This window comes from Cryptomeria japonica, chromosome 4 (assembly GCF_030272615.1).
Source record: "Cryptomeria japonica chromosome 4, Sugi_1.0, whole genome shotgun sequence".
Lineage (NCBI taxonomy): Eukaryota > Viridiplantae > Streptophyta > Pinopsida > Cupressales > Cupressaceae > Cryptomeria > Cryptomeria japonica.
The window spans coordinates 761,291,821-761,313,722 of record NC_081408.1 but is presented as its reverse complement, the minus strand read 5'-3'; the positions used below and the strand labels follow the sequence as shown (position 1 = coordinate 761,313,722).

Genomic DNA, 21,902 nt, shown 5'->3' with positions numbered 1-21,902 from the left:
TTGGAAGTAGCTAATAATGATGATTTCTGAGTATATGTGTCTTGACCAGATTGTTATGGGCAAGTCTACACGTCCTACAGTGACGGGTTTAGATTAGGACAAATTTGATGAGTGGAATTGAGAAGCCTTGAGGCCTATTAAATTGTCGGTCACTGATGATTAGCTACCACAGGTTCCCTCAGGTAAGACAACTACCGAAATTTGGGATCATTTGAAGGATGTACATGAAAATTCCAACAAGAGCCATGCGTTCTTTGTGAAGAACTTTTTTTTCGATCATGATGGATGAGAGGATGTCTCTACAAGAGCATCTCATAGAAATCAAGGACATCTGTGATCAGTTAGAGGTGATTGGTCAGAAGATGGAGGAAGAAGACATGGTAGTCATCACTTTGAAAAGTCTATCAAAAACTTATGAGCACTTTATTGAGATGCTCAACATTACCTAAACTAATGTTGACTTGAAGTTTCCAGATCTTTGCAGCAAATGATGGAGACATTAGATCGGTAACAGTGCTAGTTCGTTCTCCACAGAACAAGCCTTCACAACAAAATCCTTTGCTAAGGACAAAGGGAAAAGTCACTCCTCTTAGTAGAATGGTCCAGGTCAATCTCAGGACAACTCCAAGAAGAACATTCAGTGCAATTATTGCCACAAGTATGGTCACATGAAGAAAGACTATTGGCAATGCTTAGATTCTGAAAAGAAGAAGTAGGGAGGGTCTCAACCAAAGGTCGATGTTGTAGAGCGCATTGAGTAGAAGGAATCTGCCTTTTACGCCTTTATGGCTAAAATACCTGCAGATCATGTTAAGTCATTTACCTGGTACATTGATTTAGGTGCTTCTAGACATTTCGCTCATCAAAGGGATTGGTTCATAGATTACATGCCTTTCACCGATTCAGTGATGGTTGGAGGAGGGGAAGAGTATACTGTTGTCAGCAAGGGCAACATGCAGATTCAATCTAGTGGGAGGAATTGAATTTTCCTCAATGTATACTATGTTCCAAGCATGGAACTCAACCATCTCTCTGTTAGTCAGATTATGGGACACTCTCCTCGGTTGGGTGTGGTATTTAGTTCACACAAATGTAGTATTGGTGATCGGGAGACTCACACTACAGTTGGTGCGGGTATTGAGGATCATGGTTTTTATAGACTTGTTGACATTGGTGATTCCTAGGAGCATGCCATGGCAGCCAAAATTCTTCCATCAACAATCTCTAGCATTAGCGGTATGGGCATTTGAACATTCACTATCTATCTTAGCTAGTTCGCGAGGGTCTAGTTGTTGGCTTACCTGAGATTCAGACTTAGCCTGAAAAGTAACATCAACTCCATTTGCGGATGGTGATACATGGCAAGCTTCCAAGGTATTACAATTGGTTCTTACTAATATTTGTGGACTAATGAACACTCCTTTGGTTATTGGGTCCAGTTATTTTTTGTTCTTTGTTGACGATTTTAGTCGCAAAATGTGGTTGTATTTCCTTAAAACAAAAATAAGAGGTGTTTAGCATGTTTCAAAAGTTTGTCCTTAGTAGAAAGAGTCCGGTCATCAGATAATTACTCTTTAAGTCAGACAATAGGGGGGATTTTGTTCTTATGATTTGTCCAACTTATGTGCACATGGCATCAAGTGTCAGCTTACCACACCATACACCGCTCAGCAGAATGGTGTTGTTGAGCGGAGAAACCGCACAATCACTGAAATGGTTCGGTCTACGTTGGAACATAGAAGTGTTCAATTTTTTTTTTGGGCAAAAGCATTTTACATTTCTGTCTATCTTCTGAACCGGTCTCCCACACAAGCCGTGAAGAAGAAGACCCCAAAGGAAGCTTGGTCTGGCAGGAAGCCCAAAATCAGTCACTTGAAAGTCTTTGGCTCTATAGCTTATGTTTGGATTCCAAATGCCAAGCGCACCAAACTAGATTCCAAGATCTAGAAATTCATGTTCATAGGATATAGTGAAAACCACAAAGCTTATCGGTTGATTGATGTAGACATTGATTGTATCATATTTAGTTGGGATGTTTTTGATAAGAACTAGGGCCTTTTCATCTCTCTTCTCCTGTTTTGAGCCTTGAGGATCAACCTTTGAAGGCTAAGGATTAGGGTGTTTGTCTTCACTTAAGTCCACCTGATGGGAGGGATTCAGTCAACTTTGACTTTAAAGTTGTGGAGTCTCTTGGGTATGTTATTGCACCGCCCGACTTTCCTCAAGAAGATGTTGATCTACATCTTGATGAACTTGTTCTAGCCATCCTAGGTCCAGTTGCTTCTCCTGAATCAGATGTTGGCACTTCTACTTTTCGGGCTAAATGGTGGGCCAAGACCATAGGTGATCTTCATGATGATGAGCTTTGTTGTCCTCATTTTTGGATTCTAAAAAATGTGACAACCCTTACAAATTTTTGCCTAAAAAGTGTCATTTTTGTCTCCAAGGCACGTTTTACGAGGTACAAAACTCACATTTGATAGTGTCAAATCATTGGGGGTGTCTTTTCCATCATTGTCTAAGTTTTGGTGAGTTTTGGTCTTCCTTTTCCTAGCTTTCTGTGCAATTTCGGGTTTCAGAACAGTCACTACAAGTTGAAGATTTTACTCTATGGCATGCTTCCTGAGGCAAAATTTTGACTAATTCTTAGACTGGCTTAATCTTCAGTCCATCCTCGAACTATGTTTCGAATTTCGTCAAATTCTGGGTTGTTTGCTATGTCTTTCCTTCAATTTCGGGTTTTAAAACCCCGACTGCAGGTGGAGAATTTTCTTCAAAATGCAATTTTAAATAATATTCATTGTTTTGGTCTTTGTAGGGGAATTTTTGGCTTATTACATGTGCTCTTTTATTTAAAAGATGTTACTTGTAATTTGTTTTAAATTTCTCCTTTGTTGTTTTTATCATTTTTATTGTTTTTTGGTCTTTTTTAGTTAAAATAGGGATTTTTTGGCTAAATTACAAGTAAACTTGCAGTTTGGTCTAAAAACCCCTACTTTAATGGTTTTTGCATGTAATAGGGATTTTAAATCCTCATTACATATGTGCAAGTATTTCTAATTTGTTGTAGGGATTTTATTTCCCTTTTACAAGTAATTAAAACTTGTATTCCTCTCCAAAAACCCCGATTTTGCCTTGCAAGTGCATTTTTGACAATTTTAAACTTGTCATTTGTCTAAAAAATCCCGATTTTTGCTTGGTAAGTGAAAAAGTAAATTTTAAACTAGCTATTTGTCTTAAAAATCCCGATTTTGCCTTGTAAGTGAAAAAGTGACAATTTAAAACTTGCACTTTGGTCTAAAAAACCCGATTTTGCTCATAAAGTGCATTTTTGACATTTTAAACTTGCTATTTGGCCAAAAAATCCCGATTTTGCCTAACATGTTGAAAAAGTGAAATTTTAAACTTGTTATATTCTCCAAAAAACCCGATTTTCATTGTTTCATGCATTTTAAACTTGCCATTTGTTCCAAAAAACCCAAATTGCAAGGAAAAACGTTTTTTTTTTGAGGATTTTAAGCAAATTTTTGTGGAGATTTTTTGGGAGATAGAAGGCATTTTGGATTCCTTCCTATTTCCATGCATTTTCAAACACCTTTCACGCCACATGGAGGTTAAGTTTGCTGTTTTTTTGGTTTATAATAGAAAACATGTTTTTACCAAAAACCACGTTTTTTGGCCATTTGGAATGCCACGAATCAGCAATGTTATGAATCGTTTTGGCTTGGTATGCTAAGGCGTTGAGGTTAGAAAGAGTCTTGGCCATTTTCCATGCCATTTCTCATGCATTTGCTGCCACGTTTTTAAGTTTTGGGCTTTTTTTTCAAAAACGTGGCTAGGGTTTTGGAATACGGTTAATTTCTTTTTAAGAGATATTCTTCTTTATTTCAAAGATTGATCATCTTTTGGAGAGGCATTTTCAGATTGGAGCAAGGTAAGATTTATTTTCTTCTTGTTTCATTTTTCTTGTTTTCTTGTTTTCTTGTTTTTTCTTTCTAGTTGTAAATTTGTAAATGGTTGGTTCTTCCCCAAAAATCGGTTTTTGTGAGAGAGATTTTCCCCTTTGATAGCAATTTGTGAATTGCGTTGTTCTTCCCCATTTTCCCTCTTTACTTGTATTCGGGATTTTAAATCCCGATTACAAGTTGGATGAAAATCATTGTTCTTCCCTTACGGATAAAAGATTTAACCATCTTTTGTTTAAATATGAAGTTGCAAAGATGAAAATACCCATTCTTTCAAAATCGGGTGTTTAGAACCGGATTACATGTTGAAAGTTCTTCCCATTTTCTTGAAGATGATCTTCCCAAAATCTTTTCATATTCATTTCCATCATCCGTACATACCATTTCATCCATTCATTTCACACCTTCATTCATTTTCCCCATTTAAAAGTCTACCTGCAGTCAGCCATCCAGAACCCAAAATTGGTCCAAAATGCACTCAAAAAACACTTGAAAATGAGTTTTAAAGGTCCAATTACAAGTGCAAACTTGTAGTTACCCATTACACATATGAAGTTGCATGTTTGCTCCCCACAATTGCAAGTTAATGCTCTTGTTTATCCCACACATGTAACGCAGCTTCCAAAACCCGAAATTCACTTGTGAGCCCATTTTTGCATCAATTTCTCTCTTCCCTTGTCAGTTCGGTTTGCACACACGATCTACCAAATCAATGGATTAAGGCATGGGCCTTATTTTGCAAGCAAATCTTAAGAATGAAGGATGATACAAAGAAGAGATACAACAACAATTCATGGTTGAGAGCATAGAATGCTTTCAAGATAAAGATGGTCATGACATGAAAAAAGGAAGGCACCCGTTCTTGAAAATCTAGTACTACCACAAGCAAGAAGATAAGGATGCAAGTTCCCGTTCCGGTTCAAGATGTCTTTACCACTCCAGAATACTTCAACTTCTAGCATGCTGAAGCGACATGAAGATCATCACAGACAAAGAATGTTGCAGTTAGAGTTGTGTCTTTAGACACATGGAATAGTTTTAGTTATGCATTTGTAATTTTGTTTTGACAAGTTACATGTAAAAGTATTTTTTGTAAAATGCAAGTTACACATTACTTGCACTTTTGTAATTACATGTAAGGCAACTACAAGTTGTGTCCGATTAGGACTTTAGTTGGAATAAGTCTTAGTTAGTTATTGAATGAGTCTTGGTGGTTGAGAGAATCTCTCAAGTTAGTTAGGATCCTCCCACCTTTTTCTCAAGGCTCCTCTTCTATAAATACTTGAGGGGTTTGTTGTAATTGATATCTTTTGGAAAACAAGCAAAAACTCTGCCAAATTTACAGCAAGAAGTCTTTGAGCTTATGTATGTGAATTGAAGGTTTTAAAGAATAATAAAGAAGGATTACTCAAGTTTTGAGTCTTTGAGCTACATGTTTGAGTTTGAATCTTTTTATTTCTTCTATGCAAAGTGTTTCTAAAGGAGCTTAGTCCAATCTGATTTGCAATCTTTGAGCTGCAAGTAGAGAAGATTAATTAAAATAGGAAAATCTCTAGAAGGAGCAGCAAGTCTTTGAGCTTGTGTCTATTCTTGAGGAAAAATTACTGTTTGATAAGAAATAGCAGCAGGTCTTTGAGCTTGCATTAGTTCTTGTCTTTGTGTTGAAAGAATAGATTATTCCAGTCTTTGAGTTGTTGTCTTTTATTCATTGTAAAATTTAGTATAGCAAAGGGTAGATAGGATTTCCAATAGTCAAGTCTTTGAGCTTGATATTGCTGTCCTGTCCCGAAGGAAGTGACGGAAGTCTTTGCGCTTTCAGGGAAACTTCATTTTCTTTTTCTCATTTCACTTGAAAGTAGTTACTGTTGTACATATTCAATCGCTATCCTTTTCTGTGAAGAGAAAAGGATATTGTCTTTCTTGAAGAAAGAAGGAAGATTGCTGTACCATCCTGTTTTTATTTCAGTTTTAGTTAGATAGGGGGAACCTTCCCTTAATTAGGAGAGTTTTTACTCGTGTGCTATGGTTGAAACCACAATTTTGTATATTTCCCCAAGTGTACAAAATTTTCAACTAACAAGCTCATTGAGGGTAGATCATCTAGAAACAAGAGCAAGCGGCAACATACAGTAAATTTTGCTTTTATGGCCAACATTCATAGTGTTTATGAGCCTCAAACATATATAGAGGCTAAAGTTATACTTGAGTGGGAAAAGGTTATGGAAGCTGAACACCATAGTTTTCTGAAGAACAATACTTGGGTCTTGTTTAATCTTCCACCAGGGAAGAAGCCCATTGGCTACAAATGGGTGTATAAAGTTAAGTATAAGGCTGATGGAACCCTTGATAAGTACAAGGCTCAACTAGTTGCTAGGGGGTTCTTACAAAAGAAGGGCATTGACTATGAGGAGAATTTCGCTCCCACAACAAAAATGAGTACCATTTGGCTTGTCCTTGCCATTTCAGCTTAGTTTGGATGGAAAGTCCATCAAATGGACGTTAAGAGTGCATTCCTCAATGGTGAGTTGTAGGAAGAAGTCAATATGATGCAGCCTCCTGGTTTCAAGGTTTCCAATAGAGAACACCGTGTTTGCAGACTGGTGAAAGCACTCTATTGCCTAAAACAGGGTTATCGGGATTGGTACATAAAAATTGATAAGTACCTCAATCATCAAGGCTTTCAGAGAAGTCCTTCCGATTTCAATATGTATGTCAAAACTATTGGTGGTGATATTCTTCTACTTGTCCTCTATGTTGATGATCTGATTATTACTGGTAGTTCGACACTTTTAATCAAGTAGATCATACAGAGTTTGTGCCAGTACTTTGACACAACACACTTGGGATTTTTGCATTACTGCTTAGGTGTTGATGTTTGGTAGACAAATAATAGTATCTTCATCTCTCAATCAAAGTATGAAAGGAGTTTGTTGGATAAGTTCTAGAATCCACACCTATGGAGAAAGGGCTAAAGTTGTCAGCCAAATCAAATTTCTTTGTGGTGGATGAATCTGCGTTTAGGCAACTAGTGGGTAGTCTCATCTATCTCACCGCCACTAGATTTGACCTTAGTTATGTTGTGAGCTACATCTCTCGCTTAATGAGAGCTCCTAAAGCTGAACACTTGGTTGTAGCGAAGCTTGTGCTGAGATATGTGAAGGGCATTTCTGACATTGACATTCTGTATGGTAGAAGCAAAGATCCTAGACTCATCATTTTCATAGACTTAGATTGGGCAAGTTTTGCTGATGACAGGAAATCTACATTTGGGTATGTCTTCAATCTAGGCATTGGTGTAGTCATGTGGACCATCAAGAAGTAGTGGGCAGTAGTTTTCCCCTTGACTGAAGCAGAATATTGGGGAATTATTAAAGCAGCTTGTTAGGCAGCTTGGCTTTGAAGGATGTTTTTTGACATGTAAATGTCTCAAGCAGCTCCTTCACCCCTATTTTGTGACAATCAAGGGGTGCTCAAACTTGCCAAAAATCCAGTATTCCATAAGCGGACCAAGCATGTTGAGCTTCATTGTCATTTCATTCGCAAGCTTGTAGAAGATGGATTGGGTTGCAATATGTTCTAACTGAGGATTAGACTACAACATCCTCATGAAGTCTCTGAGGCTAGACAAGTTTGTAAAATTTAAGGGGCAACTTGGTGTAATTGATAGATTGACCATTAAGGGAGGGTATTAGAATAATATTTGCATATCTTATTATTAATGGTCAATAATGTATTTTTAGTGTAATCTTAGTTAGATTAGGTTCTTTCTAATTCCGTTCTCAGTGAATGATTGTTTCTTTAGGAAACATCGTCTTTGTTATTGCTATATGTACATCTTCATTCATTGAATAAAATAATGCAATTACCATTGTAACACACACACACACACACACACATATATATTGATTGATTGATTGATTGTTATTATTACTTTATTTGTCCATATCAATTGGGAAAGTGATAAAATTTTACAATTTACCCTACAATATTCACAGCAGAATGACAGCAAAGCAATATCATAAATTGCGGACTGTTAGCGGCTAACAGTGATCCTTATTTGCTATGATAATTCTTTGGATTTAGATGATCATAAATATTAAGCAGTAGATGTCTTAATCACCATGGTATGAATTAAATTCCAGATTGCAATATATAAACATTAACCAGTGATATGATTCAAATGGCCACAATTTAAAATGACCATAGTAACCAGCAATTATAATAACCAGAATAGAGTGCGGAATAATTGAATCTTATCAAATGAATATTCAGTGCACAGTTAAGGAATAAAAATAAAATACAGAATGAAAGTGCCACAGACAGTTATTATGAAACTAACAATCGATTACCTGACCATTGAATAGAAGTGGGAAAATAAATTAAAATATGAATATGTTTGCCTCACAAAGGGCTGCTGAAGGTGCAGCAATGAATTTGCCAACCTCAACACTTGCGTGCTAAAGGCTGCTACTCAGCTGATATGAATTTCTTCTTTGAGCTTGGGCCTTTTTGTCCAGAAACCACTTTGCCTCCAAAGGGTTTTGTCCCCTAGATCCTGCTACCAAGGGCAGTTGTCCTTGAAAGCTCCAGTGGAAAATTGACTTCATGAAATTAATAGTCTGGGTGCTAGAATTTGCCCTTACAGACATTATTTTTGGTCTCTTATATTCAAATTAATTTTCCCTAATATCATAATTAAGGATACTTTATTGGAGTGCCCAATTAAAGCGATAATTGGGCCATAAGATTGAATTTTTTGGCCAACCAATCAGGAAAGGGACATGACACTTAGCCTCACTGGAGACAGACCTTTGCAAAAGACAACCTACTGAAGTTCCATGAGAAACACAAACACCAAGTGGAAAATGCAGGATTTTCAAATTTACCCTAAAAACTTTACCCAAGATCTTTGGCATTGTTGTTACCAAGTTTCTATATTGATACTGAAAATGAAAGCCCATATTAATAGAAATTGACATTCTCATTGGTTTCTAATTTTCCTAATGAAAAGAAAATACAACTATTTATATGCCCTATTGGATGGATGAGTCACAATGACTAGTGGTCAAGAGTGTTGGTGTAAACAAGGGTATTTTCTATTTGGTTCCCCCCTTTGTAGTGTGAAGAACACGACAAATTATCCTACTAGTTCCTAGTTAGATCCATTTTCACACATGTTCACATGTTAGGCTTACGTAAGAAGTTAGGAATCTTTCTAGAAAGTTCTTGTAGTCATGGGATCTTATCCCCTAGCTGTTCACATGACATAGGATTAAGACATTTGTCATCATCGAAGGTAGTCGGACCTCTCAACCTTGCCCATATAAGCAAGGTCTCATATGGTACATTTCGTATTACATATGCACCTTATTGATCACATTTGATCTATATATTTTGCATCCATTATTGCTGTTGATGAATGATAGCATCGGTCAGACGACAGAATGACGAATTAATATGAATCCTACATAAACATGTTAGTATGTATGTATGTATGTCAGTCCACCATGTGAACTGACATACATACACACACATATTTCATTCTTGTGTGAATAAAACATAATCATATTTCATGCCGTCTTTCTATGCCTGAATGAATCTCCATTTTGATCTGTATGTGATCAGATCCTTGTCTTTTCTCTTGCCGTGAATCGTGGAAGGATATCCAAGGCTTAATACATCCAATGAGTTCAAGGTTGCATGATTGTATTGATTGATCAAACATTCAGGTTCGCATTTATTAATATCGAACTTATAAATAAATCGGCGGTTGTGTTTGTGAATTAGTTAAATGATAGTTAAAAAATCTTTAGGCAAACGCATCCCTTGGGACACGTTGTGTGTGGACATGCCTCCACGCTTGTGGAGACATGTCCCCACATAACGTGCCCCTATTGAAGATATAAATACAAACCGATTTCAAAGGAGAAAATAATAGAAATAAAAAATTATGATCTCTCCATTGAATCAGCAAATACAGTGTTAGAAATTAAACTCCAACTCCATTAACATATTGTTGACTTTCATCTTGAAGGATTAGAATTCTAGATATTAAATCTGCACATTGAACAAATAATATTAGTCTGATATAAATTTAATCCTATTTTAACATGGTATTAGAGCCTTGGTAAAGGAAGATCCAAGATTAAGTTTGAGATATCAGACCATTATTTATTCAATATTACAGTCACACTTCATTCTTCAAAATGTCAAGCATGATCAGATTTGAAGATCGACTTGAAGGAGCCAACAATTTCATCTCTTGGAAGCTAAGAATCATGATGCTTCTAAAGGAGAATAAATTATACTCCTTCGTGAAAGAAAAGAAAACTGAGCTTGAAAATGAACCTGAGAAACTCAATGGATTGAAAGCAATGAGAAAGCCATGAAACTTATAGTGGATGGAGTCAGAGATCATATTGTACCTATATTGGCAAAACATGAAATTGCATACCTTATGTTCAAATCTCTTGAAAGTGCATTTGAAATAAACAATACAGGTAGAACCCTTGCCCTAAAAAGACAAATCAACAATATAAGTATGAACAAGGGAGAATCTCTCAATGCATACTTCATAAGATTCATTGAACTAAGGGATCAACTATCAACAGTTGGTTATGAAATTGATAGCAAGGAATTGACTCTAATAACCTTAGGCGGTCTTCCAAACTCATGGGAATATTTTGTTCAAGGAATAAGCGCAAGATCCAAGCTCCCCAAGTTTGATCGATTAAGATCTGTCTGTCTACAAGAAGAGTCAAGGCAAATAACAAAGGGAAAGCAGAAATCCATAGATGAGGATATTCATGTACTCAACACAAATTCTCATAAGAAAGGGAAGAAGAAGAACTTTAAAAGGAAGAGAAATTATCATGGAAAAGGTTCATCCAAGCAGAAGGACCTATCACAAATTCAGTGTTTTAGGTGTGACCAATACGGACACTATGCAGTCAAGTGCCCTAACAGGACAAAACAAGCCTCATTTGCTAAAACAGGGAAGACGAATATAGACCATGATTATGAGAAATTTGCCTTCTACTCAGCATTATCCAATCAAGTTTCAAACAAATTAAATACATGGGTAATTGACAGCGGATCATCTAGGCACATTACAGGATACCGAGATCACCTAGAGACCATGATGGAAGAATCTGACGAAGAAGTTACAATTGGGGACGAATCGACACATCTAGTAAAAGTTGGAATATGTGCCAGGTATTAAGAAAAAATTAATATCTATATCAGCCCTTGAAGATGACGGATACAAAATTACATTCATGGAAGGAAAAGACCTAGCATGGGCAAAAAACGCAACCATAAAAAAGGCTCAAACTATAGGCATAAGGAAAGGACACCTTTACAAACTTTGCACTGAGTTGAATCAAGCTCTCATACATGAGACGTCTGACCCTAACGAGATCTGGCATCGAAGATTAGGCCATATTCACTTTCGTGCCCTAACTTCCATGGATGAATTTGTAACCGAACCACCTAAAATGATTCAAACTCACAATGGGGCATGTAAAGGATGTGCCTTGGATAAAAATAATAAAAGTACTTTTCCTAATAGTTTGAGTAAAACTAAAGCTGTGTTAGAATTAGTTCATTCTGACTTATGTGGACCCATGTCCATACCCTCCATAAGGGGGATTTTTGTATTATGTAATTTTCATTGATGATTTCTCCAGGAAGACCTGGATATACTTTTTAAAGTGCAAAGAATCAAAAGAGATCCTTAATAGGTTTAAAGAATTGAAAGCTATCACTGAGAATTCTTTTGTAAAGAAAGTTAAAATACTTAGAACTGACAATGGAAAAGAATACACTTCTGAAATTTTTATAGAGTTTTGTGTACATGTAGGGATTAAGAGGGAGTTTATTGTACCCTATAATCCCCAACAAAATGGAGTTGCTGAGAGGAAAAACATGACCATAGTAGAAGCAGCCAGAGCTATGCTTTATGATCAAAACCTAGGAACTTCATTCTGGGCCGAAGCTTCAAATGCAGCCATATACATTCAAAATAGATGTCCTCACTCACATTTGGAAAATAAGACTCCTGAAGAAGCCTTTACTGGTGTAAAACCAGATATTAGTCACTTAATAATGTTTGGGTGCCTAGTCTACATTCATGTGCCCAAAGAGAAGAGACTGAAACTAGAACCTTCTAGGAGAAGAGGAATTTTTGTAGGCTACAGTGAAACCTCAAAAGCTTACAAAATATATATACCTGGACAAAGACAAATTGAGCTAAGTAGAGATGTCATCTTTGAAGAAGGCATTGCCTTTAAGAAGTCCAAGAGATCAGATGAGGTAGAAACACCTGATTCACATAAAAGGATGGAAGAAGATATTTCCCCTGAGTTTCAGAGGGAGTATACAGATGAAACTACAAATGAAAGTCAGATTCTACCTAAGACTCAAGAAGAGGAACTAGAAAATAATCACAAGAGACCACTTTGGGCCAGAAAGATGATGCATGAAGCATAAATCCTTACAGCACCCAAAGGAACATTCAGAGAGAGCAAGAGGCCTTAGAAATTGACATATGGTGCATTAATGAGTGAAATCATAAATTCTGAACCTACTGGTGTTATAGAGGCCCTCAAGCATTAAGTTTGGAAGGATGCTATGATAGAAGAGTACCAATCCATTCTAAAGAATAATGTTTGGGATATAGTTCCTAGACCAAAAGAGAAATCTGTTGTCTCCTCCAAATGGCTTTTCAAGATCAAACATGCTGCAGATGGCAGTACAGAGAAAGATAAAGCATGTTTTGTTGCCAAAGGATTTTCACAGAAAGAAGGTATTGATTATGAAGAGACATTTGGACATGTTGCCCAGTATACTTCTGTTAGAGCAATCATAGCTATTGCAGCTGCTAAAGGATGGAAGATCCATCAGATGGACGTGAAAACTGCATTCTTAAATGGGACTATTGATGAGGAAGTCTATCTAGAACAACTTGAGGGCTTTGTGATTCATAATGCAACTTCACATATGTGCAAATTAAAGAAAGCTTTATACGGACTTAAACAGGCTCCCCGAGCTTGGTATGAGAGGATCGACATCTATTTGTTGGGTCTAGGGTTCACCAAAAATGATGCAGATCCAAATCTTTACTTAAAAGTAATTAATGGTGATATTTTGATACTTATCCTATATGTTGATGATCTGCTAATTACAGGAGAAGATCATCTTATTATTCAATGTAAGGACCTGGCATCAAAATTTGATATGAAAGACTTGGGCAGTTTACACTACTTCCTTGGATTGGAAGTTTGGCAGAAACCTGGTATTTTTCTAAATCAAGGGAAATACACCATAGATATTCTAAAAAGATTTGGAATGTGGGGCTGCAGACCTATGTCAACACCCATGGAAACCAACTTAACATAAACTAAAAGAAGCAATGGCAGAATCCAGACTTGCTAACCCCACTCTTTACAGACAGATTATTGAGTCATTGATGTACCTGGTTAACACTCGACGAGATATTTGCTATGCAGTAAATGCCTTGAGCCAGTTTATGTGTGAACCTCGAGAAATACATCTTGTTGCTGCTAAGCATATATTAAGGTACCTTCAAGGTACTATTGTACTTGGACTCAAATATAAAAATGATCATCTAAATCTACATGGTTACTCTGATTCCGATTGGGCTGGAAGTGTGACTGATAGGAAAAGCACATCAGGATGTTGCTTCAGTTTGAGATCAGCTATGATTTCTTGGATATGCAGAAAACAGTCTTCAATAGTACAATGCTCAACAGAAGCCGAATACATTGCAGCATCTTTGGGAGCTAGAGAAGCAGTATGGCTCCAAAAACTACTTGTGGGATTATTTGGAGAGCCTCTAAAGTCTACTATCATCCACTGTGACAATCAAAGTTGCATCAAATTGTCTGTAAATCTAGTGTTCCATGATAGATCGAAGCATATAGAGATTCCTTACCACTATGTGAGAGACATGGTAGAAAGGAATGTGATTCGGATGGAGTATATTAATACAAGTGATCAAACAGTTGACATTCTTACCAAACCTCTCCCCAGAGTAAAAGTTGAATACTTCAGGAAGAAACTTGGTATGATTGAAATGTAAGTTATTGAAAGAATTTCTAAATTTCTATTGTATTAATATAAATAAAGATGTTTAAAGCGTAAACTCTTTTGTCATATGTGTGATTCTATGACTTATGGGCCTGCCCTGTGTACATTATTGAAAGGTGACAACTTTACAAGGATCTATCCACTATCATGATGATTATCATGTGACTTGATATTCATGGACATATCATGATAGTTTATATTTCTTGGGCTTAGTGATAGATATCACAAGACTTGATATTAGTTGAATATCATTATGCTTCTTATGAGATGATCATGGTGGGTATTATGTGACGTAATATCCATGAAAATGCCATGACCTGCTATGATAGACATCATGAGATGTGATGTCAGTGCGCATATCATAACTAGGATGCTCATGTGACTTGATGTTCTTAATTCATCCTTCAATATCACGAGTTAGTTGATATCTCCATACTTAATCATCTTCCCTTAGCTAAGAGGGAGTGTTGATGAATGATAGCATCGGTCAGACGTTGGAATGACGAATTGATATGAATCCTACATAAACATGTTTGTATGTATGTCAGTCCACCATGTGAACTGACATACATACACACATACTTCATTCTTGTGTGAATAAAACATAATCATATTTCATGCCGTCTTTCTATGCCTGAACGAATCTCCATTCTGATCTGTATGTGATCAGATCCTTGTCTTTTCTCCTGCCTTGAATCGTGGAAGGATATCCAAGGCTTAATACATCCAACGAGTGCAAGGTTGCATGATTGTATTGATTGATCAAACATTCATGTTCGCATTTATTAATATCGAACTTATAAATAAATATTGTGTTTGTGAATTAGTTAAATGATAGTTAACAAATCTTTAGGCAAATGCATCCCTTGGGACACATTGTGTGTGGACATGCCTCCATGTTGTAGAGACATGTCCCCACATAACGTGCCCCTATTGAAGATATAAATACAAACCGATTTCGAAGGAGAAAATAATAGAAATCGAAAATTATGCTCTCTCCATTGAATCAGCAAATACAGTGTTAGAAATTAAACTCCAGCACCATTAACATATTGTTGACTTTCATCTTGAAGGATTAGAATTCTCGATATTAAATCTGCACATTGAACAAATAATATTAGTCTGATATAAATTAAATCCTATTTTAACAATTGCAAATTTATGCACTTGATCTTTACTCTTGTAGGAAGACATTCTGGTTTTGCATGTGATTTTGGGAGCTTGAGTCCACTTGACTCTAACTTGGTATTAGATTAAGAGCTTCAGATTTGCAAATCAACTTCTTAGACTTGAGAGTGATTTGTGCATGAGCTTTTGCTAGATTGTGAATCTTGGTGGATCTTGAAAATTTGAGTTTTCTTTTCTCTTGCATCCAAATACGACTTGGAGAATTAGAGAAACACTGTTTTGGAAAATTTGAGTATGCTCTTCCTTGTAATTTTGTATTAAACCTTCATTTGGGAGATTTTTTGGTTCAAATATGAGCTCACCATTGAGTTCAGGGTGCCCAACAAAGTCAATTTTGCTTTTTGTTTCATCCAAATTGGATGTGCGAGGCCAAATCTACAAGGGTTTGAAGTTGGGAGGTGGTTGCCAAATCTATAAGGTAGCTGCAATATTGGAGTCTTTTGGATTTAAGCATACCCTACCATTTTGTTCGGAAGGCCAAGAACCTTGAGATTGATTATCAAATCTTCAAAATATGAGTACTTTGCCCAGGCCCTCAAGGAATTTTTTTGCCTATATTTTGATTTTCAGAATAATTTTCAAAATTAATAAATAAGTAAAATAAAATTTGGTTGGGTATGCTTATGTCAACAGAATACTTGTGGGCCCAACGAGTGCCTCGTGGTGCCACTGCAAAGGGCAAGGTAGTTGGTGGGCATTTTTAAAACCAACAAAAGAATATTCTTTATTCTGTTTGGGATTCTATTTCTCAAGAAAATTTGATAGAAGAATATTTTGATAGAATATACTGCTTTGTCAAAAAGAATATTTGGTTAACTTGGAGAAAATATTGATGAACTTTAGTTTTCCAACTACTAACATCAGGAACCAATCCCCAACCTACTTGCTCCCTCACTATATACATTTTGGTTTTGGCATTCCAACTTTGAATGGCCATAACTTAGGCTCAAGATCTCCAATTTTAGAGCAATTTGATTTGGGGTAGAATTTCATGCAATAACCTGATTTACAAATGTACAAATACCCTGTATAAATGGTAGAGGTGTGATGAGGTAGCAATAACTGCCATCTAACTACCAAGTGAAAAAATTAAATGTACTATGAACATTATTAAATAATGTGCAATTAATATCTAATAATTTAATATGTTGCTTACCTAAGGAAAACTTAATTAAATGTGAGTGGAATAAAACCACTTTTGCACCAACACTTGTGCAGATTGTAGAAGGGGGAAGGTGGTTTTTAGGAAAGCAAGAGAAACAAGTTTATTGGTATTAATCCTCACAAGATTATCAACTCCAATATTTGTTATCTATCCTTGCTTAGGACTTGCACCTATGATGTTGAGAAAGTGTTTTTTGGAATGCATGTAGGTTTAGTTGGGAATTTGTAGTTCTGAAATTATGTTTCTTGAATCACTATAATGTTGGTATTTACATATTTATGAAATCTTCGCTATCCTTCTTGTTGGTTGTTACATTATATTGGAATTTGTGTGTGTGGCTGCCTTGAGTTATTGCCCATGTTTGGGCAACCAAATATTGGACTACATAAATTGGTATTAGAGCTGCTCAAGCTCATGGGATTGTTGAAGAAGTCAATCTTGAAGGCCTTGAGGGGTTTTGTTGCAAGTGTTTGGATTGTATAGTTGTACAAGGCTAAGAAGAAAAGATGGCACATGGTAATGCTAGAGTGGCAGAGATGCTTAAGGGCAATGGTAGTAAGGTAGAAGAGGCCTTGGAAACAGCACAAAGGAGAGGTATACCTGTTGACAATATAAGTGAGGATGAAAAAAAATCATAAGAACCAACTGAACAAGGAGGATAATATATGAACGAGCCTTTCATAAGGGGTAGTATCTGTTATTGAAATTGACCATGGTTAGAGACGTCATGCTATAACGCAAGTTGAATGCTGAAGAGCTCATGGAAATGATTGCAAAGATGGATAAGTAATTTAAAAATTGAATTTAGAACAGCCCAAGAGGGTGAAGCTTGCTGGTACCAAGTTGAAGGGTCATGCATGCCTTTGATGGGATCATGTACAGTTTGAGAGGAGGGGAAAAGAAAAAATTCGATTATGGGATCAAATGGTGGCAAAGTTGAAGTTGAATTTTCTACCTACAAATTACAGTCTAAAATTGGTCAAGAAATTACAGAACTTAAACTATAGAGAGTTGATTATCAAAGCTTATATCAAAGAGTTTTATCTTCAACATTGAGCTAGCTATGTAGGGGATGATGAAGAAAATGTTGCAAGTTACATCAATGGACTTTGCATGGCTGTTTAGCATGATCCTAGTGAGATAGGTAGAATAAGCCTACTAGCGTGCTTTGAGAGCACATGAGAAGCTAGTTAGGAAGCAACATAAAAATTCTAGAGGAAGAGGACAATTTGATGAAGATATAAGACGAAAAAATAGTGAAAGAGAGCATCACTTCTTGAATTCACAATTGCAATCAAGAACCAAGAGGAAGGTGTAGATGTAGATGGTTCACTTACTATTGATGTGGAGAAGTTGACCATGGGATCTTCAAGTGTCCACAAGAACAACAATATTGTAGCGGTGAGGTTTCTATGAAAGGAAAGAGTAAGACTAATGCAATGTTGGGGACGATGGTAGGGATGTTAAATGTTAAAGCATGGGAAGAGATAGATGATATAGTTACCTATTTTTTTATGCCATGCCAATGTATTTCATATGACACATCCCCCTTATTTTAAGAACATGTTGAAGAAAACAAACAACAATGGTTCCTCATATGTCCTCTTTAGAGAACATTGGCTACACACCAATCTCCTCGACAAACAATGTTTGAAGGTAAGTTTGTTGATGGAGGATATGAGGCAAACCTAGCTAAAGATAGGTCGATCACTTATCATGGATGGGTAGGCGAATATTAGACATCAACCATTCATCAATATCATAGTCACATGTGTACCTAGCTCTTGTTTTCTTAGAGTTTTTGATTGTCCAAGGAAGTGCAAGGGTGATTGGTTCCATAAAGGAGATTGGGTCCTCAAATGTTGTACATTTGGTCACCAATTTAGCATGTATATGTAAGTGTTTTGGTATAATGGTGGAGGGTACCTAAAACCACATTTTTTGGACCTTATGTTGTGTTCATGCATTGGACAATACATTGAAAGGTATAGGGAAGATAGATTGGGTGAAGAGAGTGGTGGCAGAAGTAAGAAATATACAAATGTTCATTTGCAACCACCAGTAAGTGATATATAAATGTTCATTTGCAACCACCATACATCAATTACTCCCTTTAGGACTTTTTCAAGGAAATAATTCCTCAAACTTGTGGATACTAGGCATGCTAACTACTTTATTTTATCAGAGAGGATGTTTGAGCTGCATGAACTTCTACAGTTAATGGTAGTTAATCTAGAGTAGGGTAGATGTGCAAAGGCAAATATAATTCAAAGAAAGGGTGTGAAGCAAAAGATCCTTGATGATGATTGGTGGTCCATTGTGAGGTAATTAATTTTGTAACTTGTAAATTATTTTAATTTATTGTATTAATACTCACTCTATCATTTGAGTCCTATTTTTTTTAAAAAAAATTGTTAATAGACTCTTACATCTTACTTATTCTGCAAGTTCTAGATATGCTGATACAGACTATCGTAGTTTGGGAGAGATTTATGAGACATTTGGCAACATGCATGAATAGATGAAGCAATCAATTCATTACAAGGATCTTGTTTTAGGATAACTTGAGGAGCATATAGGTCCATTGTGATGTGGCAGTTGAGTGATATGAACACCCTACTTTATATGGCAATGTCTACTCTAAATCCTAAATGCTATGGCATTGTGTTTGGGAGAGTGCTTTCTTATGATGATCAAAAGGTGAAAGAAGGGTTCGTGAAGGTCCTTCAAAAGATGTATAGCATTGAGTAGGCAAGTTTTTTTCGAGGATAATGGATTGCTTTTGTTGATCTTTAGGGTCCAACATTTAACAAACTAGAGGTGAGAAATAGATGGGGCTACATAAGCTCAATTTGATGCAAATGTATGTAGAGAGGGTCCACTTTCGGCTCACCTCCTTTCGCAAGTTGTTAGTTCCTCTGTTTTACATAGAACTTATCATTCAGTCAAGTTAGGGAATAGGCTTCCTTTTGATGAGTGGAGGAATTGGTGGCCTTGCATAGTGCCTCGTGACTTAAAGATTCATAGACTCTAGAGTATTGATAAACTCCAATTGCTTAGTGGGATGTTGATCCCAAAGATGCCGCACGTGTTGATGAGAAGGTGGCATAGGATGGATTGGTTGGGGTTGGATGAGGCATTTCCTCATGGTGGTAATGACTTAGATTCAAACTTTGATATTGATATAGGCAAAGACGAGGCAGAGGCATAGCAGTAGTATTTCTAGTTTACATTTTGTCATTTTGTAGTTGTAATCTTTTAGCCTTGTCATTTTGTTGTATGTGCACATTGTTAACAAAACTCAAATGATTGGACATTGAAATTTGTTAATATGTATGTTTTGTTGTGAATTCTCAATTCAGCCATAATGTTTCATAATATGGTTATATATTATATAATGAAAACGGTGAATGCCTTATAATATGAACATTTGAAAATTTCCTGTATTTTTATATTTCCCCTATTTTTTAATTGCCATACCCTAAAAAGGCCTCATGCTCTCTGCTGTCCTAGAAATGTGTCCCCAAGTTTCGTGCTGCCCTTGTCACAGAAATGCTGTGGAACATAGCTTTAAATTACATTTTAATTGTGAATATTGGTATCATTAACGTATTGGTGGTACAACTATTTAGTAGCTGAAACATTTGAGAGTAAATACTTTGATGACATTTAAAGTCTATAATATTGGCTTACTAGCATTTTTGTATCTTAATAGACATCCTTTTTTTTTTGCTTTATTTTTCATATGCACATGGAATTAGATGAATGGATAGATTAGTGGGTAGGGATGTGCTCTTGAACAAAGATGAGTGATATGGGGCGAATTTCCTGGATTTCAGAATCAGAATTCTATGACTATGTTTGGTCTCATCTGCATTTTTTTGAGTAAGAAGATATCTTATCTGAAATTTGTTGGACTTTGAGCAGGTTGAAGAAACTCCAGAATTGTTCGTTAGATTTCAGTTTCCTGCTGAAGATTTATCTGTGATGATACCTGCTTGCTGATACACGTAGCTAGATTCCATTGCATGGTTGTATTCATTTTTTGATCTTATGGAGGGAAGATATTGATTGCATGCTGGTTTCTATTTGTCTCTATTTCTAATCTTACCTTATTAACAATTGAAGATGTATACTGAGTACTCACATTCTGATCTCAATATGAGCAGATGTGGAGACGATTTGAGGAATTCTGGTTCCTAATTGTGACAAGTAAATAATGGTCATTTCAACATTAAAAAGTTACAGGCAAAAGAATTTGTAAAATAAAATGTTGTATCTCATTTTTAACAAAGATATGGTTAAACATTTGGTGGTTCATTTTTGAATTGGTCCTTCCCCATCAGTGCATCACTTGAGGAGAGGATAATTCTATTCTGGGAATTCTATAACTTGATCTTTCACCACTCTATTCCCAATTGCATTTTTTCATGCATATTGTGGTACTGGTTCTATACTTCCCTTGAAGACGTATGGAGAGGTCTTCAGGAGGAAGGAACCTACTTCTTTGCATAAGCTATATGTTTTTAACTTTTATGTAATTAGCTTTTCTATTCAGCAATCTGATTCGTGCTCTTTATTTGCCAAGCACTCCAAAACATATATTACTAGCTCTTCCATCCAGCAATCCGATTTGTGAACTTTGTTTTCCAAATACTGAAAAATATAAGTAGCTTTTCTCTTTAGCAATTCAAATTGTGCACTTTATTATGCAATTGCAATGTTGCATTTCATTCTGATTTCTTGCTGATTACATATTCAATTCTACATTGTTAATGCACAGAACACACAATACCACGAGAATGAACTAACCTATTTGATATCAAGCCTACTGGACAACTATCCTCCATTATTCCTATCACAGGGAATCTACTTAGGGTTAAAGGATGCAACTCTGGTTTGTGGTGCATTGTAAGCCCTTATCCTTATGGACAACATGTAGTAGTTATGTAGAACCACAACTGATTTAAATGAATTTTAGTTTTGTCCAGAGCATACGGAGAAATGACACTTTTAGAACTCTCTTCTGCTAGTATAAGCTATAGAGAAAATGTATTTTTACATTAATATCTTTTTTTTTTTAAATTTCAGAAAGGGTTCTCAAGAAAAGGTATTGAGGTTAGTAATATATGGCTCTCACTTATTAACATTATTGACTGACTTTTAATATACTACTTTCTTTCTCCAAGTTGGAGCTATGTCATTAGTTTGGTTGGGTGTGGATGATAGACTATCTTTTTTGTTTGTGTACTAAAGATTAAACAGAGAAATATATTCGATGGTACAATTCAAACAATTTTGCAGTCTTTTAGGAGCTTGCTGTTTAAATAATAAATGAAAGCTAATAAAACATTTCAGAAGGCTCTAGATCAAGTAATTTTTTCACTTATTTATAAAAATCGAAAATGAATCTACTTTAATCATCAAGCCCTAGGGTTTTTTACTATGCTTTTAAAACACACGTGGATTAGTAG

At 36.0% G+C, this 21,902-nt stretch overlaps 1 protein-coding gene across 2 annotated transcripts in view; it reads left to right on the top strand.

Moving 5' to 3' along the window:
* LOC131061613 (adenylylsulfatase HINT3) overlaps positions 1 to 21,117 on the top strand; it is a 117,647-nt gene extending 96,530 nt beyond the window's left edge. For both annotated transcript variants that reach the window (XM_057995386.2, XM_057995385.2), the window contains one exon: positions 20,356 to 21,117. In XM_057995386.2, coding sequence (XP_057851369.1) covers positions 20,356 to 20,433 — 78 coding nt within the window. In that variant the 3' untranslated portion in view covers positions 20,434 to 21,117. The remainder of the gene's footprint in view (positions 1 to 20,355) is intronic.
* The last annotated feature ends 785 nt before the right edge of the window (positions 21,118 to 21,902 follow it).